At 35.4% G+C, this 25,424-nt stretch overlaps 3 protein-coding genes and 1 long non-coding RNA gene across 4 annotated transcripts in view; 2 read left to right on the top strand and 2 right to left on the bottom strand.

The window, feature by feature from the left end:
* The window catches only part of LOC145525717 (uncharacterized), a 141,327-nt gene extending 121,160 nt beyond the window's left edge, over nucleotides 1-20,167 (top strand). The window contains exons 3-4 of the long non-coding RNA XR_014068374.1: nucleotides 17,439-17,546; nucleotides 19,899-20,167. This is a non-coding gene — a long non-coding RNA (uncharacterized LOC145525717). The remainder of the gene's footprint in view (nucleotides 1-17,438; nucleotides 17,547-19,898) is intronic.
* LOC145525656 (olfactory receptor 52P1-like) lies at nucleotides 1,524-17,845 on the bottom strand. Its single transcript, XM_081539186.1, has 2 exons — nucleotides 17,590-17,845; nucleotides 1,524-3,179 (listed from the first exon to the last, which is right to left on the bottom strand). Exon 2 carries the CDS (start codon nucleotides 2,965-2,967, stop codon nucleotides 1,972-1,974), a length of 996 nt encoding a protein of 331 aa, XP_081395312.1. The 5' UTR covers nucleotides 2,968-3,179; nucleotides 17,590-17,845; the 3' UTR covers nucleotides 1,524-1,971.
* Nucleotides 7,239-9,746, top strand: LOC145527341 (olfactory receptor 51V1-like). The gene has a single exon (XM_081545155.1). It carries the CDS (start codon nucleotides 7,239-7,241, stop codon nucleotides 8,178-8,180), a length of 942 nt encoding a protein of 313 aa, XP_081401281.1. The 3' UTR covers nucleotides 8,181-9,746.
* Nucleotides 11,768-17,019, bottom strand: LOC145525706 (olfactory receptor 52A5-like). Its single transcript, XM_081539224.1, has one exon. The coding sequence runs from the start codon at nucleotides 14,634-14,636 to the stop codon at nucleotides 13,872-13,874; it is 765 nt and encodes a 254-aa protein (XP_081395350.1). The 5' UTR covers nucleotides 14,637-17,019; the 3' UTR covers nucleotides 11,768-13,871.
* Nucleotides 20,168-25,424: the final 5,257 nt, after the last annotated feature.

Below are 25,424 nucleotides of genomic sequence, written 5' to 3'. Positions count from 1 at the left end.
GGACACCCTTACTACCTGGATATGTTATTATTACTCTTCAACATTCAACTCATCCTTGTCCTAGCATCTCCTCCAATATACCTTAGAAAATTGTCTCATCATGGTATTTTTGGTATTCCATAATTACCTGCACAATTTTTAAATGTTACCTTGAATTTATCATTTTTATTATCTGGGATATATGCTGATTTTTTTCTTTATAAAAATCAATTCAACTTTTACTACTTTGGGCATATATTAGGGCATATATTTGGGCAAATATTTGACACTTAATAAATACTTTATGACCTTAACTGATTCTCCCACTGACTTAAGTGACTTGATGTGTTATTTACTGAGACTATAAATTTTGTAGGATGGTTTGGGTGGGTGAACAGTGTGAAATGTCCACTTTGGAGAACGTTGAATAACTAAGAGGAGATCTTTGTAGACCTATCTATTTCAGAACTCTATAGATATTTGGAAAAACATCTTTTCTAACAGATCTTCCAATTGTAAGTACCTATCATGGCACTAGCCATGATAATATGGAAGAAGATTGTTGATTACTGTGATAACTGTCTTCCATTCATCATTTAATTTAATCCTTGCTCTAACACTATAAAGTATAAAAAATATTTCCTCTATTTAATCAATGATGGAACTCAGAATTTATACAGCCAAAAAATGAAACTCAGCCAGTCATTAGTAACAGAAGCAACATTTGAAATTAATTTATCTTTCCCAGAACTCTACTCTAAAATGTCTGATAGAGCCACTCAGAGTATACTTATTGAAAAAAAAAAATGGAAGATTTACATTATTGTAAGGAATCAGAGCTATTTGCAATATAATTCATATAAAAGTTAATAAGATACAAATACAGTTATGAATAGGTAAGATTATGGCTACAGCAGAAAAAAAGTCAGAGGCTAGGATGCTCATTCATTTGAAAACACACTTTGGCCAATAAGTATTTGAAAAATATATTCCAACTTTGGCAAGAATCAACAATTTCCAACTCAATGAACATTCATTCCATAAAACAATCTAAAAGGATGTTTTGCACAGAGCATTTATAGATGGGTCTAAATTAGGGTCCTCTGTGCTACAGGCTTAGTAAAATTAACATTCCTAATTAGGAAGCAAATTGTTTACAAACAGCACTGGATGAATGTGACTGAAAAATTGATATTCTCTGAAGCCAAAGAAAAGGGAACTGAACATGGATAAATAGGAGTTTCACAAGTGTGAAGTGAAAGTGTTCAAGTGTTTCAAGTGTTACTACGGAGCCAAAATCACATTACTAGGCTACCCTGATTGGACATTTCCCTAGTAAAATAGAAGTGACTCTTACCTAAGAGGTTGCCAAAATATTATAATATAATTTATCAGGCATAAGGAGACTGAAAAATCTATCATGATACCTAAAAGAAGAGCAAATATATGGGAATAAATATAAAATATTGAGAGAAATGTGCTTCATTTTTGGCATGCTGATTCATCGTTGCTACTAAAATAATAAGTAAAGAGACACGTGAAAATGATTTTTACTCTACAGTATTTATTTATTTATTTATTTTTTACTCTACAGTATTTAAACAAAGCATATAACAATTAAAAATGGAAAAAATGTTTTCAAGAATGGCAATGTCCAGTATGTTGAGAAGTTTTAAATTGTTACAATAACTAACCTAGTCATTTCACATGCGTGGATATTATTAAATATTATGAAGAAATATAGAATGTGAAGTAATATTAACAATAAGTAACAATTGTTGCTAACATTTATTGAAATGCTAAATATTTCAATAATTTAACATTTTGTGAATGTGAATAAACACACTTTTATTTCTAAAGGAAAGAAAGTATAGAAATTGAAAATAGAGAATAAAATAAATGTACAGCATCAAATATCCCTGATTAAAACCATAGATGAATCAAGAAATATGTTGGGGACAAGGTTGTAACTATTGTTAATGTACTATGACTTCATGAAACAGATTCTACCACCATGGGTTTGTTTTTAAATATCTTAGTTTTCAGAAATTTTTTGTTTGGGAAAAAGAGACCAATCACTCGGTCACGAATCTGCTTAGTCTTGACACCATATACCAGGGGATTGACTGTGGGCGGCACCAGAAGGTACAAACTTGCAAAAATGATATGGACACTTGGAGGCACCTTCTTGCCAATGCGGTGAGTTAGAAAGCTAAAGAGCGCAGGTGTGTAGGAGACAAGGATAGTGCACACATGGGCAGCACAGGTGCCCAGTGCTTTTGAGCGGGCATGCTGAGAGGAGAGCCGGAAGACTGCCCGAAGGATTTTGAGATAGGATGTGGCTATGAGCCCGAGGTCCAATACCATCACTGAAAGGGCCACAGAGATTCCATATGCTCTATTAATATGGGTATTTGCACTAGCTAACTTCACCACAGCCATGTGCTCACAATAGGCATGATTGATGACATATTTGGTGTAATATGGTAGCCTTTTAATAAGAAGAGGACAGGGTAAAACCATAAGAATACCTCGAGTCACACAGACCAAACCCATTTGGATGACCATTAGTGTTGTCAAGATGGTTGTATAACGTAGTGGGATACAAATAGCTACATAACGGTCAAAGGCCATGGCAACTAGGAAGGATGACTCAATTATGCAAAATGTGTGGATGAAATACATTTGTGCTAAGCAGATATTAAAGTCAAACCTGTGAGAATCCAACCAAAAGATGCCAAGCATCTTGGGGGCTGCAGAAGAGGCAAGGGCCATGTCGTTCATTGCCAGCATGCAAAGGAAGAAATACATAGGCTGGTGGAGGCTTGGCTCTAGTTTGATGGTAATGATGATTATGCTGTTCCCCAGCAGGGTCAGGGAAAACAGGAGGCAGACAGGAATACCCATCCAGCAGTGAAAATCTTGCAATCCAGGAATACCAACCAAGAAGAAAGATGAAATATAGTGATGTGTAGAATTGTCTGCCATGTTAAAAGTCTAGGTTGCATGCATAGACAGAAAGTAGCTGGTCAAATCCCTCTGTGCAAAAAGTAGGATGACAGACTGTTTTTCCCATGGCCTTGTATGTGTGGAATCCAGGCACACTGCATAATGATCTGCTTGAAGGGCTGACTCTTCTTCTAAACTTCTGTCAATCATCAGGTTAACCACTTCCCCATTCTTAGTCCTGGAATCTTCACCTGCAAATGAAAGATTGAGTTTATTTACTTCAGATATTTTTTTCCTGAGTTTTCAATTTTTTTTTCCAATTCTATCTGTAGCATGTATTTCTTGTTAGAGGATCAGTTAGCAACTTAATAACTTCATCATTGTGCCAAAGCCAGTGTTGGATTCTGATATAAACAGTTTTAGAAAAGAAGTAAGTCAAGTTGTCTTTTCAAGAAAATTGAGATCAAGTATGAATACACATAAATAGACACACACAAAAATTAACAGGGATTTCAAAATGCAATCATTATTTTAATAATACTCTTATCCATAGAGCACATAATAGAATAAGATCTAACTCTAAAGCATAAAAACAAAGTTTATGAAAATAAGGACAATAAGGGCTTAATCATCAACCAAAGACAAATTTTTCCTCTTTTAGATTAACTCCTTAAGAAGATCTGAAGATAGCATATCACAACCATATAAAAAGGAAAAAAAATGGATATTTTATTTCTTTATGCTATCAAGTGATCTATAGGTGCTGCAAATAAGCACAGAAGTGTTGCTAAGCTCAGCCTTGTTTCTGCAAAGCCAACAATCCCTGCTGAAGGCAGCCCTACCTCTGACTCTGGCATCCATCCTTCCTGATAGGAGGGAAGGGCAAAGAAAATACAATTCAGCTTTTTTGGTCTTAGCAGCAAAAGTAGTTTCTGATGACTCTTGCTCTGACCACCTTCTTTACTTATGATAACTGGGCCCTGTCCTTCCTAAGATCCAGTTTCTACCTAATACTGTAATTCTGGAATATGCACTCTGCTTTTCTTAACATGCTTTTTAGTGTATAATTGCTCGCAATATCTTGCTTTCTGATCCTGAATTCCATTTACATGAAAGTCAATGTATATTGAGAAATATACATTACCTAATGGAAATGATTTCTTGAATAGTTGTTTTAATAATATCTGTATGAAGAAAACAACCTGTCTGGTTATGTGTCTTCCTCTATTAAACATATGATACACTCGGCCTATGTGAGTAAGCATTTGAAGTGTAATATTGTAAGGAATTGAAAATGTAAAATCAGTCATAAATATTTCCAAAATATTCAAAACTTAACTTTAGCTACAGTTTAGAATCCTAGAGTTTTGGAAATTACTACATAAGGGACGAAGTCTGTAACCTAGACAGAGAAAAAAAATTAAGACAAAATCTACAATAGTGAACATTCAAGTATGAAAAGTTTTCAAGTATCTGTTAAACTTCTGCTCTTTGCAAATCCTGAAATAATTGTTTTCCACTTGGAAACTTTGTCAGGTTCCATTCTTATACCTGCCTCTGGGAGAATCAAACATACAAGAGGTTAACCCACCTAGAAATAAACCCATACCTTTTTAGCTAGAAATAATTACATTACAAACAAGAATAGTTTCCCTTGATAAATATAAAATAATAGTCTTTTAGATTCCAATAAATTTACTTATAAGATGATAACATGTCCAATCCATACCAAGAAAAAGTGACTTTCCCTTGCTTTAAACAAAGGAGGCTTCCTGTCAGAGCCCTAGAATGTGGCACACAGACTGAGGAAATTATGGAGAACTACCCCTAAATCATAGTCTGCTATGGGCAGGCTTCAAGCCCTCCCACCTTGAAGTTCTTCTCTGTCTTCTCTCAGGCTTATGTTGAAAGAAATTTTGGAGAAATTCACTTTTTTCAATAAAGTCATTCTTTATATTAGCCTCAGCAGACAATCTGCTTAGGTAGTCAGAATATCTGCTCAAGACCTGTCTAACATTCTGCTGTCACTATCATTCCATCTGCTTCCAAACCATATAAGTTTATATGGTTTATATGAACCATATAAGTTCATAATTCCTTCTGATACCCTGGGCTTTGATATTTTGCCTGTTTCTCAGTCAGTCAGGGTTGCCCTTGGCTGAAATCTGCCACTCCAGTAGAGAGGACTCTTTTGGAATGCCATGGTATTTTCTAAACAGTCTTTGTTGAATGCATTATAAACTTTATATTAAGGTATTTTAATAATTACACAAAAAGATACCCCAAGCTTAATTCAATAAGTTCTCCCCTCCTCTTCCATGTAGTCGTATCTTATTTTGCTGACAAGAACAGCCACCCAGCCATTAAATTAGGAATTATCAGAATTATCCTTGCCTCCTCTGTTTATCTCCAGTACCTCAGTCAAGCAGCTATTAAGTCCCTCTTTCTGTTACGTCTCTTACCTTATGCTTTGTGTGCATTTATTTTCAAGTGAATCTTCTTCATCAGACTATGCACGTCCAAGAAAGGTACACAATCTCAGTAAATTCTCAATAGATTCTGAAGAATGATTGATGTAATGTTTCTCTACATCCTTTACAGTCTCTTAAGAATTTCACAGACTGTTATCTTGCTCTCAAGGCTTCTGACTCACCAGAGATGGTTTGTTTATTCATAGTCATTAACAACCCTTCATTTATTTCAACTGTCTTAGAATATGTTCTTTCAAAATTGTTTCTGGTTATGAGTTATGTGACCAGAAACTTCCCTGTAGCAGAAATTTCCAAGAACAGTTATGCTCTTCCATAAACAATAGTAACACAGTATGTGTATATTTATATATATGATTTTATTTGGTTCCTCCTTTCTACTACTAAATCACATTACTGACATTACTCAGTTGTTTCTTATAAGTGTGTAACATCATTTATAAATGTATAAATCTTCCTTTCCTGCTTTACTTTTACCTGCTTTATCTTGAATTCTATCTCTCAGCCCATGATATATCATAGATGATAATAAAAGATAACTGCTGTTCTCTGCAAATCCTCAAACGATTGTCTTGCATTGTAGCATGTAGGCCAATATGCATATGTGGGAATGGTTTAAAAATATGACAGTGAGGATTCTGTGGTTAAGTTGATACTTATGGTTACTTTTTAATGGGCTATTCCAATGCTCAGGAGGCCCCTCTGTTTGCGAGGCTGATGCATCCCTTAGGAGACATAAAGTTGAAAAGAGGACTGGGCCAAGAATAAACACAGAGCAATAACAACCTACTTCTGGAATGTGTGTATACTAAGTCACTTCAGTCGTGTCTGACTCTTTGCAACCCTATGGACTGTAGCCCACCAGGCTCCTCTGTCCAGGGGATTCTCCAGGCAAAAATACTGGAGTGTGTTTTCATGCCATCCCAACCCAAGGATGGAACCCGCATCTCTCACGTCTCCTGCACTGGTGGGTGGGCTCTTTACCACTAGGGCCACCTGGGAAGCCCCATGCTTCTGAAATAGCTATTATTCAAAAGTTTGTGAAGTGAAAAGTCTGCTGTGAACACACTCCCCATGGGTTTTCTCCCATTCTTCCCAAGGGACGTAGGCACTATATGTTGCATCACTCATCCTCAACATCTCCCAGGATCTGGGATTTACTCCAGTGGCTCCTATACTGTTTGCACTTGCATAAATCTTGCTTCTTCTAGAATCTAAAGTCCACTGTGACCCAAAAAAAAAAAAAAAGAGTACAATCGATTTTCAAGATTGTCAAGAACATCTCTACTGTGAGTAACAGTTGCCTTTTACTAAGTCCCTGAAACATGAGTGTTAGAATGGACAACATCACTGATAAATGACTGTTATAAATGACTTAGTGCCTTATGTAATAAGCAGAGTTTAATCCTCCACCTAATAGCGGTGCTTTGCAATTTATTTCACCAGAATTTACATGTGAACAACCCAAATGTGTTTTCTTTTGCTACTTTGCATGCTTAAACATGATTATTCTTTGCAAAGTAAAAGATCCTTCATATTTGAGACCTGTAATGTGAAGCAGTCAGCTAAAAATTGGTGGTAACCTTGTGGATATGACCTCTGAGCCCTCTGATGGGGCCAAAAATCTAATAACAGGGAAGTTTCATGTGTAGGCATAAATTTATCTCTGTTTCAGAGAATACTTAGCTTCTGAAAAACTACAAGCCTTGGTTGTATATTTATTGAGCTACTGTACTAATCCAATTCTTATTACAGCTGTTACTTCAGAGCTTTTATGAAGGCAGTCATTTTTCCTTGAGAGGTTACTGTCTCTGGCAATCAATGTCTGTTCGACCTGATTCCAAAATCAGTAACTCTACCTTTCTCCTTACGGGTTTCCCTGATCTGGAAAGGAACTATCCCTGGCTCTCCATCCCCTTCTCCTGTATCTATGTGATGGTACTCTCAGGAAACTGCCTGGTGCTGCATGTGATCCACACTGAGCCGAGCCTGCATGAGCCCATGTTCTACTTCCTGGCCATGCTGGCCCTCACTGACCTGTGCATGGGGCTGTCCACAATGCACACGGTGCTGGGGATCTTGTGGGGACTCAGCCAGGAGATTGGTCTGGATGCCTGCATTGCCCAAACCTTCTTTGTTCATGGTCTATCTTGCATGGAGTCTGGAGTCCTTCTCGCCATGGCCTTTGATCGCTTTACTGCAATCTGCAATCCTCTAAGATACACATCTATCCTCACCAATACCAGAATCATCAACATCGGTGTGGTCATTTTAGGGAGGAGTTTCCTGTTCATTGCTGCTCCCATTGTCCGCCTAAAGTTTTTCCATTACTGCCAACCCCGCATCCTCTCCCACTCCTTCTGCTTGCACCAGGACCTACTCCGGCTGGCCTGCTCTGACATCCGCTTCAATAGCTTCTATGCCTTAGCCCTGGTGATCTGCACACTGCTTTTGGATTCAGTGCTCATTTTTGTCTCCTACATATTGATCCTGCACTCTGTCTTGACTATTGCGTCTCGAGAGGAACGGCTCAAGTCCTTGAAGACCTGTGTCTCCCACATCTGTGCCGTCCTGGTTTTCTATATTCCAATCATTGGTCTCACTATGGTACACCGCTTTGGGAAGCACCTCTCGCCTGTGGTCCATGTCCTCATGGGCAACATCTACATCCTTTTCCCACCCTTGATGAACCCCATCATCTACAGCATCAAGACCCAACAAATCCGTAACAGGATTCAGAGATGGCTCATTAAACAAACTTGAGTTCTAGAGGTTAATGTGTTTTAGGGGAGGGAAGGTAGTATTTGCAAGAGAGGTGAGTAATAATGACTTTTAACAACAGTATCTGTATATGAAATACCTAGCAGGTTAAAGACATATTTATAGTAATTTTCTTTATTTTGCCACTGTTTTATACTGCAAATTTAACATGATTAACCTGCAAAGAATATAAAAAGTAATTTTTTAGATTAGTTTTTGAAAATCAGAGAAATAGGTAGAGAAAAAGTTACTGGTCTTATAGTCAGAGAGAGAAAGGCTTATTTGTCTTATTTCTTAAATGTAAAATCAATTAGAATGTTAGCTGAAGTGAATTATGTTCCATAGTGTGCCAATGAGCATTTTCAAATTTCTAAATTTATAGTACACCTATGATTTTTTGAATTCTAGTTTAGAATATTTTATTTTTTCATGTAACTATTATATGTGTTTAATATGCATGGAAGAAGCAGATTTTATATATTATTTTTATGTGTCACAAGTCATCTCTATAGAGATCATTCATACTTCTACTTATTACTGAACAAAAGTGTCTGGAGAACCCATTCTGTTCCATCTAGTAAAATGTATGATATTCATAGATTACATTACATAGCTAATGCAAATGTTTGATAAATAAGGACATTGAATCAGCTATCACATTTCTACATTTCCTATCCAGTACACCCAGATACATACATTTGCAATTAGTAGTAAATTCAGAGTAGTGTGGGATGCTCATTGATTTTTAAATGATATTTTAATTGACTTTTGGAGGAGGTCATGGCAACCTACTCCTTTATTCTTGCCTCAAGAATCCCATGGACTGAGGAGCCTGGCAGGCTACAGTCCATAGGGTCGCAGAGTCAGACACTACTGAGCAACTAACACTTAACTGACTTTAATATCAATTGACTTTAACTTTGGGGTCTGCAGACAAAATGACACTTTACAGACAGTTTGATCAGCCTCTTAATTTTTAGGAGAGGAGGTTGAGGTGCAGAAGTATTAGTGTTTTACTAATACATTAGTGGTTAAGCCAGGTATAGAACTGTGTTTCTGAGAATCTTTTGAATATATGTCCCATTCCTAATTCTCATTCTCTTCATATGTAAAATTAGATACTTTAATTCAATCATCAAAAGCAGGTGTATATTTTTGGGGAGGTTTTCACTTTAAAAAAATGCCCCCCAAATAAAAAAAAAGTTAAAGGAAAACCTGGTGTGTCTCAGGGTTTGTTTGTTTTCTCTTTTTTCTTTCTTACTTTGAATATTGCAACTTAATCATGGCTATGTACTTGTCATGACTGGGGCAGCAGGGTTACTAGCAGAGGCTAACTGCAGTTAAACTACACAAATTAGAAGTAAATTGCCGCACATTTACTTTGAAGTATATAAAGCTCCCTGTATAGCACAGGGAGCTCTGCTCAGTATCATGTAACAACCTCAATGGGAAAAGAATTTCGAAAACAATAGATCCATGTATATGTATAACTGAATCACTTTGTTGCACACCTGAAACTAACACAACTTTGTTAACCAGATATACTCCAATATAAAATAAAAAGTTAAAGAAAAATATGAATATAAGGTTCCATCCATAATATTCTAGAGAATATGGAAATATTCAATTTTGAAAATTACTGTTTGCTTTGTTAGTTTTCAGTTTGTCTTTTAGTGCATTATTATGAGAAAAATAATGGTTGTTTTTTCTTTTTAAGAAAAAGACTCTGAGTTTATGTTTGTGACTCTTGCCTTTCAGAACTGTCATCATTCATGCCCACACACATCCCTGCGGCTCAGTCTGCCTAAACAGCTCTGCCCTTGTCAGATGGCACAATGATAAGCAGTTGCATGTATTGTCTCACAACAAGAGTTCCTGATAAAGGAAATGGTGCTAGTTGAAAAAAAACTAGGAAATCTAGAGAGGGGCCAAAAGGAGGAGAAAGGAGATGATATGTACTGCCAATTACCGATAATGCTCAAATCCATCTTGGCTACGAGATGTGTGAGCCACCATGATGGACCTTGAGTTAGAGCAAACATGGGCCAAAAAAGATGGTTGGCCAGAGCCAACCCAGAAACTAGGTCCATCACCATAAAACCTGAAACTGTGAGCCACATAATAGAGCAGTTCTCCTGGGCTTCTTACCCTTTCTGCCCCAGCTCTCTGCCCCAGTGCCCCTTTCCCTCTCCAATAAAGTTTCTTATTTGTCAACACATGTGCCTCTGTTCAGATAATTCGTTTCTGAATATTAAACAAGAGCTCAATCTTGGGCCTTGGGAGCCCCTCCCCTCCCTGAATTTCTGCAACAGAAGCAACTAGCACTTGTTTAAATGTTTGATACTTTTGATTAATTAGGATATCTGTTCTTCAAAAATATTTCAAGTATTCTACAAAGAGCAGAAAATAATTTTAATGTGTATAATCTAGAAAAATATTACATCAAAATATATAAAGACCTTATAAATATTAATAAAAATAATAGAAAAAATCCAAATGTGTCATAAATAAGTAAAAATTTGATTTAATATGATTATTTATTTGAAAATGGTAACTAAAATCACAAAGAACTACTATTATAAATGTACCATATGGCTAAAATTATGATAAGCTGTATCAAATATTAGTAAAGATATCCAGTAATAAAGATTCTTATATTCTGCCAGTGAATATAATTGAGCCAACATTTTAGAAATGTATTATACCACTTACTAACATTGGCAGTACCCTATGAATTAGCAATATGACTTTTAGATGCAGAAATCATCACTCTTAAGTGCACCAAGATACATATACAAAAATGTTTAAAATTGTGTTCTTGATAATCAACTCTTCTCAATGTCCATAAACAGAGGATGGGTAAAGAAGCTGTATTATATTCATACCATGGTACATTATGCAGCAAAGAACATGAGCATGACAGATGTACAAAAAATATTCTAGTCAAAAATTCACAAGAAGAAAAACAGAAAACGATCAATACTATGTACTTCCAATTACATAAAATTGAAAAACCAGCCAAACTAAGCTATAAGGTTTAAGAATGCATGCTTTGTTTGTAAACATATATAGAAAAAAATGTATAATTACTTTAACTCTTAATACAGAGATTATCTTTAGGAAGAGTGAGAGATTGTAATGGTGAAGGAACACAACACAAGACTTATAAGGAACGAGAAATTGTTTCTTCATCTAGAAGTTATATTCATGAACTTTACAAAAATTGGTTATTTTCATTTTTATGTATGAGAATTGTATTTCAAAAATTAAAGAAAATATACCTGCACTAGTGGTTATATTACTTGCTTCTAATCACCTGAATCAGTGTTTAAATTCTAACTACTTATTCTTATGAAAGGTAAGGTAATTACTTTGCTTGTATTTTCTCCTGAACTGTCAACTCTTACTAATTAACCTATTTCTAATCTTCTAATTTAGAGACAAAAAATAGTTGCTCGATTATCACACCTTGTTATTGGTTATTGGTTTCTTTAGCTAATTATAGATTTTAAAAACTTGATTGTCAACCCACAGTCATATTATACCCTACATACTTCATTTGAAAATTACTTTTTATGTGTGATGATGTACTTTTATGGTTTATGTTGTTTGTCTTTCCTCACACTCCAGAAGATAAATGAAGCCAGGCATTCTGATGCATATGGAAAATGTTTGTTTGTTTTTTGTTGATACAGCTAGTTTTATTTTTCTTATTGACCTTTTCAAATGTATGTGCTTTTTCTAGTATAATTTATGCACTTTGGCACATTTTTGCACTTTATATTTTGGAATATGTTTCTCCCAATTCCTGCATAATTAATTGGTTATTGTCATCACACTCCATTTGCCTTGGTTTCTTATTCAGGGATATCACAACTTCTTATCTTCATCCTGTGCACATTACATACTATAACCTCTTGGAGAGAATTCATATATTTGCTATTTTACTTCTTTTGAGAGGTGGATGTCTTCATTAGTTATTCATTATGCACTAAGGTTGCCACAGCTTTTTGAAACACTTAATGCTGTAACAGATTTAAAATTAATTAAGTTTTTGTAACCTCATTAAAGATATTTTTGTATGTCTGAGATTCACTAACATATTGCTTTATTACTTCCCTCAGTGTATTTTTCTTTTCTTCCTATACCTCAGGTTTATAAAAATTTTATTAAAAACTTAGGGCAGGACTTCCCTGGCAGTCCAGTGGTTAAGACTCCACCCTTTTAATACAGGGGGCACGGGTTCAATCTTTGGTCAGAGCAAACATTCCAAAGATTCCATACGCTGCTCAGTATCTAACCTACCTGAGGTCGGTTGCAAAAGTACATTATGACTCAAGTTCATTCTGTTTTATTCAAAAAAATTATTTCTTCCAAAATAATTATCTGCTTCTGCCTCTTAAATGGCATGATTCCTTTTTGTTTCTTTTTCTTTTTTTTTGTAGTGAAACGTTGGGTTATTTCTTTCTTTGACTATGCATTAGTTTACAACTACATTTTCAGATATCTCTCTTTGTTTGCTATGTTTTTCTTAGAAGTTTTGTTACCCTAAAGTCTCTATATTTGTTGGCTTTGAATACCATTGATCAACAGCAAGAAAATGTCTTAATTGTTCATTATTCAATGTCATTTTTCTGAAGTTTGAAGAAGCCTCAAGCATTATCTTACTGTTGATAAAAGCACCAATTAGACACAGTTTCTCTACTCAAGACACTTGCAGTATGACATTTCTAAATGCAGTGAAAATGTATTTGTATATGTGTTCAATGCTAGAACTAAAGCTCCAATTCCAAGTAAAACTCAAATTGGGTAAAACCATTAAAATGTTTCTCTCTGGAAGGATGTTTTCTATTTAGATATGGATTGGATTTTTTGGTTAAAACATGTATATTTTTGAATATGCTTAAAACTTCTATTAGCATTTTTTAATGCAAGCTTTCCTGTGAAAACTCCTCAGTGTTTATAGACTTTGATCAGCATCACACACATTTTATGTTTCTGATATTGATATTACTAATTTTACATAGTTTTTATATTCATCAGTTATTCAGAGAAAGTAGACAAAAATAGATAAGCAATTTCAAAATGTCAAAATATAGATTCATAAACAAATATTAGAAAGTGAAACATAGCTAGAATTATAGCTTTGAATTGGTTTAGCAGCCTGCAAATATTGATATATTTCATGGTGCTTGAAAATTACTGGAAATGAAGTGCTGTTTTCTGCAATTTTGCTGTCAATATGTGTTGCTAGAAGGGAAATTCTACATTTAAATAAACAGGACCAAACAAAAGTAACAGAAGCAATTTGAAATCCAGCATAAGAGAGCTTCTTTATGTGAATAGCAAACCAAAGTTTTTAAGTATTTGAAGATTTGTTAAATTATCAGCATTTGAGCTTTAAAGATTGTTTTCAGATGTAGATATTCGTTCATGATGTAACTTTTCACCATATTAAAGTTGCTACTTTAAACTAACCTAAAATCTCTACAGAAGGAACCACTAATGATCAGGATGTCTTTTGAAGAAGATCATTTTCAGGACATGGTCACGAATTTGTTTGGTCTTCACTCCATAGACCACTGGGTTGAGAAAAGGTGGAACTAAAAGATAAAGGCTAGATAAAAGGATATGAACGTATTGGGGTACGTGAGAACCAAACCTGTGTGTGAAGAAAGAGAAGAAGCCAAGGAGCTAGAACTGTAGAAAGACACAGATATGAGCGATGCATGTATTAAAGGCTTTCAATCTTGCTTCCTTCTGCGGTAGTTGAAAGACAGTGACAAAGATCTGAACATAGGACAAAGTGATGAAGCTGATGTCAAATCCTAAAATGGTGAAGGCAACAAACAGACCTAATATCTTGTTGATCCGTATATCTTCAGTAGCCAGCTTCACAATGGCCATGTGCTCACAGTAAGAGTGGGAGATGACTGTGGTTCGGTAGAATTTAAGGCGATATTTGATAAGCACTATGCATGGTGCTACCAGAATGACAGCCCTGAGTATCACACCAATTCCAATGTGAGTCAAGAGTTTTTGGGAGAAGATACTGGCATGTCTCAAAGGGTTACAGATGGCCACATAGCGATCTAGTGCCATGGCCAGTAAAACACCTGATTCGGTTGCCTGGAATGAGTGAATAAGCCACATTTGTAGAAGACAGGCACCAAAGGAAATCTCTGTCAAATGAAACCAAAAGATGCCTAACATTTTGGGGAGAATACATGTGCTAAGTGCAATGTCTGTGGCCCCCAACATGGCCAGAAAAATGTACATTGGACTGTGAAGGCTGTTTTCATATTTGATTATCACTAAAATGAGTGTATTCCCAATCACTGCCATAAGGTACATGAAACAGAATGGAATCCCAATCCAACACTGCACTGACTGCAGGCCAGGAATCCCGATGAGTGTTAGTACAGAGGGCATGAAGACTGAGCCATTGGGTCTGAGCATGGTGATCTGAGTAGTAGAATCAAGAAGTTCTAATTCTATGTCATCTTTTAATTCCTGTTAAAAGTGCAAAATTAAAAATTAGAATGAGTTATTTTGGCAAAATATACTTTAGTTAGGTTAGGAGGATACCATCTTACTTTCTCTGCCCAATGACTCCTCTCTAATTTGCCATCTGTTTTCTCAATGTCTTTAAGTAACCAATCATCAGATTCTATGTTTCCACATACCTTTATTTTTTTCAGTGAGAAAAATTAAGTGGACTGCATGGCTTCTTTCTGGTCCATGACTACTGAAAGAAATTCCCCTTAGCTTGTGCTTTTGTACATGCTAATCATCATCAGTACTTTCTTTCTTTTTTGGTCACCTACCAATTGGAATTGAGGGAAAAATTCATTTAATTCAAAGTAATGAATTTGAAGACTAGACTATACCTAGATCCGGCATGAAGGATCTATAGTAGTGGTAAATCATTCTGTTTGGTCATAATCAGAAAGCAAGTTTGATTAGAATATTTTTCAGTTTGACAGCTTGCTATTTTTTTTCCTCTTAAATTGGTTTCTTCTTGGCCAGATCCCTCTGAAATACACTCTCTCAGAGTGCTTTCAACTAATTATTCAAACTTTCAGTGTTTTCCCAAAAATGAGCCACACATCTTTACCTTCCTCTACTTAAGCTCTCAGAAAATAAATCCATTACTTTTAAAGTCATGGATATTATCCCCTTATCCTTAGTAGTTCCTTTAAGATTTGTTCTCACTATGCCCTGCTATGTGCACATCACTTGTATTCAATTTCAAGTGTCAACCTAGGTCTTCTGTTCTTCTCCTTCTTTACCAATAACCATTAGGTATGAAAAGCTATTTTTTTTCTTAATTATTTGCGATAACATAGGAACTTGTATTAAATGTAATGTTTCCTTTACTTATAGCCTTATGCATCTAATAGCCACTCAAAATACAATTTCTATAGTTAACATTTTTCTTTTACACAGTTGTATTTCATAGGACCAGATTCATCTCCTTCTTTGTCTCTGCCCTTCAGTAGTTACTTCATTCAAATCACTATTTGCTTTTAGGACCTCCTATAAGTGACTTTGTCTTATCATTTTCCAAACTCTTTGGGGTTTTCCCAGGCTGTCAATTCCCTACTATTTCTTCTGTGAATACATGTATACTCATGTGTGTGTGTTTAGCCCCAGTAAAAGCAAAATATTAATTTACTAATTAGTAAATATTTTTTGACTAATTGTAAAGCTCCTTTTTGGAACCATTAGAGGAAATATAAAACAAAGACTATGAGAAAGTCCTAAAACAACAGATTTGGAATAAGAAAAAAATCTCTGCTCATATTCTCTCCATCATCCTTCAAGTTGTTTCCCCTGATAAGCTTAGATTCTCTCACAGACAAAAAGATATATCTATCCTACCTGAGGTCAATTGCAAGAGCATTTGTTGCTTATTTTTCTTAAAACTTATTCCTCTATGAACAAGGCTTTCCTTTTGGACACTTATGTTTAGGAATTCTTCTTGGAGCAAATACACAATATACCAAAGCAGATGTTTTTCACATTAGAAATTAACATTTGAGAAGTTTATTTCCTAATGATTCTATTAAATACATATTAATTAAGCATCCACTATAATCAAAGTATTATTTGCACCAACTGTAAAACAAATATCTATGTATTTATCATATAACTATGAAGTACTTACATTGTGCTGAGTGCTTGAAACTCAAAAAGTAATGTCAACCATTGTTAAATATGCATTATATTATTTATTTAAGTTTGTAAATTTTAGTTTTTTTTTATTTTCCTCTATTATATTGGCATCATTACCCTATTTTATTAATGAAAAGCTAAGGCTTGTTAATTTATAAATAATATTTGTTGTTGTTTAGTCGCTAAGTCACATCTGACTCTTTTGCTACCCCATGAACTGTAGCCTTTCTCTGTCCATGGGATTTCCCAGGGAAGTTGCCATGGAGTGGATTGCCATTTCCTCCTTCAAGGGGTCTTCCACCCCAGGAATCAAACCCTCATCTCCTGCACTGAGAGACAGATTCTTTGCCAGTGAGCTACCAGGGAAGCCCATAAGTAAATGTACTTTGTTCTAAATTATATGGGATATTGATCTAGGTAAAACAAAAAAAGTAATTTATGTCTTCTGAGATTTTACAGCTATAATTCAGTAAATATTAGGAGATACATTCAGAGTACAGCTAACTCAGGATGGATTGTATTAAAATACACTAAAGATTTCAGAGAGATTGTTCCTCTCAGGATCTGAAAGAAGACAACTCTTAGGTTAGCTTCTTAATTTACCAAATAGTTTTACTACATACATTATAATACATGTTTGTTAGATGCTACTTGTCTGGCATAGGACCCCACTTGGAACATCATGTTATCCATATACTTGCTGACAATCTCTGTGATTTGACTCAAAAATATATGCTACTCTCTTTCCAGAATATTTGAGAGATTTAACATGGCTGTATAAGGAATACTTGACCTAGAGAATCCATAAAACATGGAAGCCATAGCTGTAGATAAGTTAATATTGTGAATAATTGCAGAAAGGGGAGCAAAAGAGAAGAGAGCAGTAAACAAATGAGCAGATATGGAAATAGAAAAGTGTGCCTTCAATCTAAAAGACAATATCTCTTATGAAAAATGTAGTTACCTTTCCAGATGATAGTTTTATATTCCTATTGAGAAAGAAAATTCTTATTTTATGGAGAAGACAAATAATTTAAACATGAAATCATTTTCTCTGCCCTTTGACCTCTTCTCTCCCCCTAGATTGCATTGTTTATCTGTCTTAAGCATCAGACCAAACTAGCCCATGGGCAGAGATACCTGCTTCGTTAGAAAGAACAATATTCTCCTGACACCACAACTCCTTAAAAGGTAACATTCCTTCTTAATCTTATAAGGGGTTGCAATGACTCACCACATTGTTCTTGGAGATCTGGATTATATAAACTGTCAATAATACATCATTCAAAGTACAACTTTCTACACCCTAAAATTTATATAACTGTGCTTTCATTGCTAATAGGGGGAACAGTCCACAGATTTTTATGAGATGTTGTTCCTGGATTATAATCTTCAATTAGGCCCAAATAAAATTTTAAATTTGTTTCTTAGATTAATTTTTCCATTGACTCTAACTTCATGAGTCCTAATGACAATTTTCTTTGGGCAGTGTTTCCTAAGCATAGTACAATTACCAAGGTATGTTGTTTAGTTGCTAAGTAGTGTCTGACTCCTTGTGACCTCATAGACTATGGCCCACTAGGCTCCTCTGTCTACAGGATTTCCCAGGGAAGAATACTGGAGTGGGTTGCCATTGCCTTCTCCAGTGGGTCCGATCTTCCCGACCCAGGGGTTGAACCTAGGTCTCTTACATTGCAGGCAGAGTCTTTACCACTGAGCCACCAGGGGAGCCCACCAAGGTATAGGTCAGATAAATTTTTGTTTTGAGGTAATTCTCTGCATTGTAGAGGTTTACAACATCACTGTTTCTTACACATTAGATGTCAGTAGCTCTCTCTCATCTTGGCACTAAAAAGGTATTCAGATGTCACCAAATAGCCCATAGATGTGTAGGGAAAAGCACATCACCCTGGTTGCTAAACATTGTTATACAGTTATACAGAAAAAGCACTTTTCAATTAATAAGAATGAATGATTATGTACTTTTAATCAAAATGGGCAGAATAAATTGTCTATGAAGGGGAATAATTTTTCAGTAGAAATTACCGGATAAAAGAGACTGAGACAGTCACAGTAAGAGAAAATAGTTTGTACAAAAATCACAAGAGCATGTGAGATATGGTGACATTTTCTCCATATAAATACTTTTCACATACAAATCATTTCATAAGCAGAAATGATGGCTAATAAAAGGAAATAATATCAAATGTCAAATGTTTTAAACCAAATGATTTTATATTTTTGGTGGAAGGACACTTTTTTTTGAAGGTAAAGAATTCACTCTGTTGGCAGTTTGATGAATGGCTTGTAAGACATGGCAGCTAAGTGTAAAGAAACCCAGTCAGAATGATACTTGTGATAGTCCATACATTGCATTGTAAAGTATTATAGTATAGCAAAAGAATAACAAGGAATAAAAATCTGTGAGACTCATTGACTTTATGTAGCAGAAATTAAGGAGAGATGAAGCTAAAGGAGCTTTTTCCTTGAGAATTTCAGTTATGAATGACAAAAGAAAAGCTGAAAGGAACTCTATGTATACAAATGTAAATAGATTTAGAAGACTGAGGAAAGGTGTCTTAAGCTCTTAAAATTCATAAGCCAGGGTAAATATATCTGGATCATCTTTACAGCATAAAACATGAATTATTAGTATTACAACTCCAATTTTGAATCAGCTGTATTTAAAGATCTAAAAGATTTAAGGAATTCAGGGCTCTATCTCCACACTTTCTGCAATCTCAGGAATCTTTCCTCTATGAACTCTCTGACATTCACCCACCGATCTCTGTCTCAAGTCCTCATGAATATAGAGGACTGTTTGTTTCTGAGATAGCGTGCCACATTACAGGACAGCTCCAAATGTCAAACAGATATTCTTTATACTGAGCCTTAAATGGCTTTCTTCTTAATTTCTTCTTAAAGTCCTAAATCTGCAGTCCAATGATATATATTAGCCATGGGTCATGGCAGTTAATTGCCCAGAATCTACAGTCAGCCAAGAGAGTTTAAAACCTGGATGCTAAAAAAAAAAATAAAAAAAAATAAAAAAAAAATAAAACCTGGATGCTACTACTTAGGTTTGCCTTCTCTGCACCCAGTTATAAAACTTTGAATTGTATCAATTTCTTTACTTCTAAAGCAATATTCATAGAGAGAAACTAATTACCATGTGACTTTGATTATTAATGACAAAATCCATCTAAATAGTTGGAAAGAAACATAAAATGTATTGATCTGTCAATAAATGCCAGTTATTAATCAATGGACATTTATCTTCTCATAAATAACTTGTGATATTTAATGAACACTTTATCTGAATAAGTGTTTCTACTGAATTACTTGAAGGGCAGATTTTTCCTCCATTTTTTTCCGGTGTGAATATGAAAGGGAAAGTTGCTCAGTCATGCCCGACTCTTTGTGAACCCATGGACTATACAGTTCATGGATTTCTCCAGGCCAGAATAATGGAGTGGGTAGCCTTTCTCTTCTCTAGGGGATCTTTCCAACCGAGGGATCAAACCAAAGTCTCCCTCATTGCAGGTGGATTCTTTACCAGCTAAGCCACAAGGGAATCCCAAGAATACTGGACTGCGTAACCTATCCCTTCTCCAGCAGATCTTCCCAACCCAGGAATTGAACCAGGATCTCCTGCATTGCAGGCGGATTCTTTACCAACTGAGCTATCAGGGAAGTAAACATGTATAATTTCCTGACCTCTTAACAAATAAATTTTCCATTAATCTATCAGCACAGATACCAATCTCTAAATATCCTTCTTTTTTCAACCTCATTAAAAAATTTGTTACCAAGTGTGGCTTAAGTGATTCAGAAATGTCGTGAAAAGCATGAGACACATCTCTCTGGTGACTAAACACTCAGCTACTGTAAGATTGTATTACATTTTTTTTTCACATCCCGGAACTATATTGGATTGTATGACATATACATTCTTTTTGAAACCAATTCTCCAATTTCCCACACTCAGTGCAGAATCTCAAACCCAAAGACTTACCAGGGATCATCTGTGGCAATACAAATAGAAACTATAAAGCAGAAAATGTTCTGACATTTCAGATAGTGAAGAGTGAATGCTTTATACTATAGGATGCACCTGGGGATTGGTTTTCAGCAATCCCTGGTGAGCTTTCAGGTTCACTGGAGACAGGAATGAAAAAGAAGGCACACTATCATTCAGAGCATATAAGATTTATCTCTAATAGCTGGTTCTGCATCTAAAAAAATTCTCAAACTTTGGTTTCACTTTAGGGCTGGGAACCAAAATGAACCTCCTGCTAAAAATTCCTAAGAGGACAGTGCCTCAAGATAACACAAAACAAGTCAGTGATACTTATTTACAAAAATAACAAGACAATAAAGGTAAAACAAACATCTTGAAATGTTCAAAATAATCATCCAATACATGCTGACAGAGAAGTAAAAAATAAAAAAATTGTAGTAATCTAATTTTAGTCAGAGAAGCACTGACTTCTTGTTTAGTCCCATGATTGGGGCTGACCTGGGAACATTCATCTTAGAGCCTCAGCTACCAGTCATTTTCTGAGCTTCTTTTTTTTTTTTAGTTTATTTTCTATTGTTTAACTATACAATATTGTATTTGTTTTGCCATACATTGACATGAACCCACCATGGGTGTACATGTGTTCCCCTTCTAGAACCCCCCTCCCACCTCCCATCCCATCCCATCCCTCCGGGTCATCCCAGTGCACCAGCCCCGAGCACCCTGTATCATGCATCGAACTTGGGCTGGCGATTCGTTTCACATATGATAATTTACATGCTTCCATGCCATTATCCCATATCATCCCGCCCTCGCCCTCTCCCATAGAGTCCATAATACTGTTCTATATCTGTGTCTCTTTTGCTGTCTCGCATACAGGGTTATCTTTACCGATTTACTAAATTCCATATATATGTGTTAGTATACTGTATTGGTGTTTTTCTTTCTGGCTTACTTCACTCTGTATAATAGGCTCCAGTTTCATCCACCTCATTAGAACTGATTTGAATGTATTCTTTTTAATGGCTGAGTAATATTCCATTGTGTATATGTACCACAGCTTCCTTATCCATTCGTCTGCTGATGGGCGTCTAGGCTGCTTCCATATCCTGGCTATTATAAACAGTGCTGCGATGAACATTGGGGCACACGTCTCTTTCAATTCTGGTTTCCTCAGTGTGTATGCCCAGCATTAGGATTGCTGGGTCATATGGCAGTTCTATTTCCAGTTTTTTGAGGAATCTCCACACTGTTCTCCATAGTGGCTGTACTAGTTTGCATTCCCACCAACAGTGTAAGAGGGTTCCCTTTCTCCACACCCTCTCCAGCATTTATTGCTTGTAGACTTTTGGATAGCAACCGTTCTGATGGGCGTGAGTTTCTTCTATGTAAAATTTGGGACACAAATCTATCCCTTATCCAAACCAGCTCTCACCAAATTAGCCCAGTTATGTTCAGAATTGTTATGAAAGTATGGTATGTATTTTAAAAAATTTTAGTGTCTAAAATTGATATCAGTTTCCACGTGAGAGTTATTTACTTGGTTGAAAGAAAGGTTTGTACCTCACAATAGTGTTTTTAAGCTTCAGTATCAAGAACAGAAAGGAATAAACTTTAATTCACTGAAAAGAACAAAAGAGAGTGGCTAATAACCCTGGATTGCCAGATGACCATACTTGAAGTCACACTGGTTTTGTCCTGTATCATTGGGTTAAGCACTATTTATTAGTCCTGTCCCTTTTGAATTAAAAGACTCTCTGACTTCATCCTCTTATTAAACTGCCATAAAATTATCATCATCCTAGAAAAAGCAATGGGCTTCCCTGGTGGCTCAGACTGTAAAGAATCTGCCTGCAAAGCAGGAGACCTGATTTCGATCCCTGGGTCTGGAAGATCCCCTGGAGAAAGGAATGGCAACCCACTCCAGTATTCTGGCCTGGAGAATTCCATGGACAGAGGAACCTGGTGGGCTACAGTTCATGGGGTTGCAGAGTCGGACACAACTGAGCAACTTTCAGAAAAAGCAATGGTATAGGATCATGAGCAGATATACAGGTAAACCAGCTCAGCCTGGATCAGACTGTGTGCATGCCTTCGCCACTGGGCACTCAGTGATTCACATGAGCAGATTGAAATCAACTGCAGCTGAGCATCTGCACCAGAAAAATAAAACACAAAACCAGTACTTATCAGAGTGCCAATAGCCCACTGAAGTAACAGGTGAACACATGATTAAATGAAATATTTTCAGGAAAATCAAGATTACTGCTTTTCAGATAGTACATGAAGTAGGTGGAGGTGAGGACCACAGATTCTGAAGTCTATGCACTACTCTTTATATATATTGCAAAGGCCAATATAGACCAATTGAATGACTCCCAATGTACTTTTTGAAAATATGCAGAAAATGTTTGGACCTGAAGCCATCATAATGCTGTAGAATGTTAGAGACATATATATTCCTATATATTACTGAGTCAAAATCTGTTAGTACAATGGGGGAAAATATGTTTTCTAAATGATACGGTATTTTTGTTGTTGTTTTGTGACACATGTATTATAGTTCCTTTGAACCCCAAATATCAATAAGAAAATTTCCAAAGCATTTTTAATAGAAATGTATACCTTTGTGAAATAAAATAGGAAACAGAGCAGATTTTCAGAAAAGGCACTTATTTCCCATTGTTTAAAAAAAAAAACAGAAAAAAACAATTTAAAAACATAACCAGTTGGAAATTGAAGTAAAATAGCTTTACTACAGATGGCTAATAAAACTCATCAAATAAGGAGAAATATGATTAAATGAAATATGAAAACTAAAAATGAGAAGTGTCTGAACATGCCTATAGTTTTTGTGGAATTGTCTGAACAAAGATGGTGATCCTTACCATTCAGAGAGAGAAGGATCATGGAAAAGCTTATTTGGCCAGATATCTGCTTACTTAGTGCAAGAGCATATTCAGGTACATCATACAATAGAATATCATTCAAGCATAAAGGTAAAAGACATGCTTATTTACGTACAACCCAAAGGAACCTTGAGAACATTATTCTAAGTGTTTTCTTAGCTCATTATTCTTTCTTTCTTTATCTTTAGTTATCTTAATAGAACTGTACATTAATTGATAGGTAGATATCTTTCTTATCTTTATTTCTTATCTTTTCTTATTCATTATTCTTTCTTTCTAAGAAGAAAGCCAGACATAGAAGGCCAAATATTGTTTCATTCCACTTATATGAGATGTCCAGGGTAGTGAAATCACAGACACAGAAAGTCAGTGAGTGGTTGCCATATAATGGGGCAGGAGAATGAGAAGTAACTGCTAAGGGGAGTGGAATTATCTTTATTAGGATGGTGAAAGTGTTCTGGAATTTGATAGTAGTGTTGGTTGTGCAATTTTATGAACATATCAAAAACCAGAGACTTGTACTCTTTAAAGGGTGAGTTACATGGTATGTAAATTGCATCTCAGTGGATTAAAACAATTTTTGAGTCAATATGTTATAGAAAGAACATACCAGAAAAATTACTAGATGCATGCTTTTAAATTTAGGATATACCAAATAAGTGTGGTGACATGAACTGATGATCAAAAAAGCAGCTAAGCTCAAATGTAATTGTTAAATATTTATTCAGGGGATAAAGTTTATATGGGAACTCTGACTTTTTACCCATTTTTTTGATAAAGCTTAAACTGTTCTAAAGTATAGCAATTAAAGATAATTTAAGAGTAGGAATAATTATTCTACAACTATGAAAATATTATATGATTAAATTATTTGGGTTTGGAGCACCTCTTCTTCCACATGTTTTTTAGTGCATGCCTGCTTATTCTTTCAGGCACGTCCAACTCTCTGCAACCCATTGGACTGTAGACTGCCTGGCTCCTCAGTCCATGGAATTTTCCAAGAAATAATACTGGAGTGGGTCGATATTTCCTACTCCAGGGAATCTCCCTGACCCAGGGATTAAACCTGCATCTCTTGTGTCTCCTGCACTAGCAGGCACATTCTTTACCATTGTGCCACCTGAGAAGGCTTTGTCTTCTTTAGGAAACCATGCAGATTATCCTATTGTGAAAATAAATTCTCATTATGAAAGTTGTGGTAGAATTTTTGTGCATTCATTTTCTAAATCCTCAGCAATATGTATTTGTTCATATTTAAAATGTGTCATATACATGTAAGTCTGGAGTATACATATAAATTACACATGAGATCTATATGAAAAAAGAAGTTACATACAGAGAAAATGTTGTGATACATGCTATGAGAGCTATTAGAAGGGATAGAGACAGAGAGGAAAATGGTCTAAATTCCTTAAAAGAAATGCCTAAGTTCTAAAAGCAGGAGAGCACTCAGCAGGTAAAAAAAAAAAACTACACATGTTGATATACATAAGATCAGGAATAAGATACAGATTCATCAAGTACTTTCTGTTGAAAAATCCACAGCATTTGTATGAAAAATGCCAGCAAATAAAAGATGAAAAATATATTATTTTATTCTTCATAGGCTCTTATGTAAGGTTGAAAAAAGAAATAAGATCCCCTGGAGGAGGAAATGGCTACCCAATCCTATATGCTTGCCTGGAGAATTTCATGGACAGAGGGAACTAGTAGACCACAATCTAGGGGGTTGCAAAGAGTCTGACACAACTGAACACACTCACACACACAATAGAGAGAAGGTAATTTATTTGAGAATTTATTTTAGAAATAATCACTGAGACTCATACATTTTATAGAACTGAGGACAACAGCAGAAGCAAATGATGTTTCTGGCTTGGTTGAGTGAGTAAATAATGGTAACCATTTCTAAATTGAGAATATTTTTCAAAAGTACTTGATAAAAATACAATTCATCCTGATGTGCAATATTTTTCAAGAATAATACAATAGACTCCCTTATACAATTTACCCAGGGTCACAAATGATTTTTCACTTTGCCCCATTTTGCTTTATCACTCAACAAATGACTAGATAGATGGATTGATAGGTAGATAATTGGATAGATTATTTTTCTGAAGTGTTTTTGAGTAAACTAGA

Source organism: Giraffa tippelskirchi, chromosome 11, assembly GCF_054371585.1.
Source record: "Giraffa tippelskirchi isolate mGirTip1 chromosome 11, T2T-mGirTip1v1.2.pri, whole genome shotgun sequence".
Taxonomy (NCBI): Eukaryota; Metazoa; Chordata; class Mammalia; order Artiodactyla; family Giraffidae; genus Giraffa; species Giraffa tippelskirchi.
Note: the sequence above shows the minus strand (reverse complement) of the source record. Positions and strands in the feature narration are given on the sequence as shown.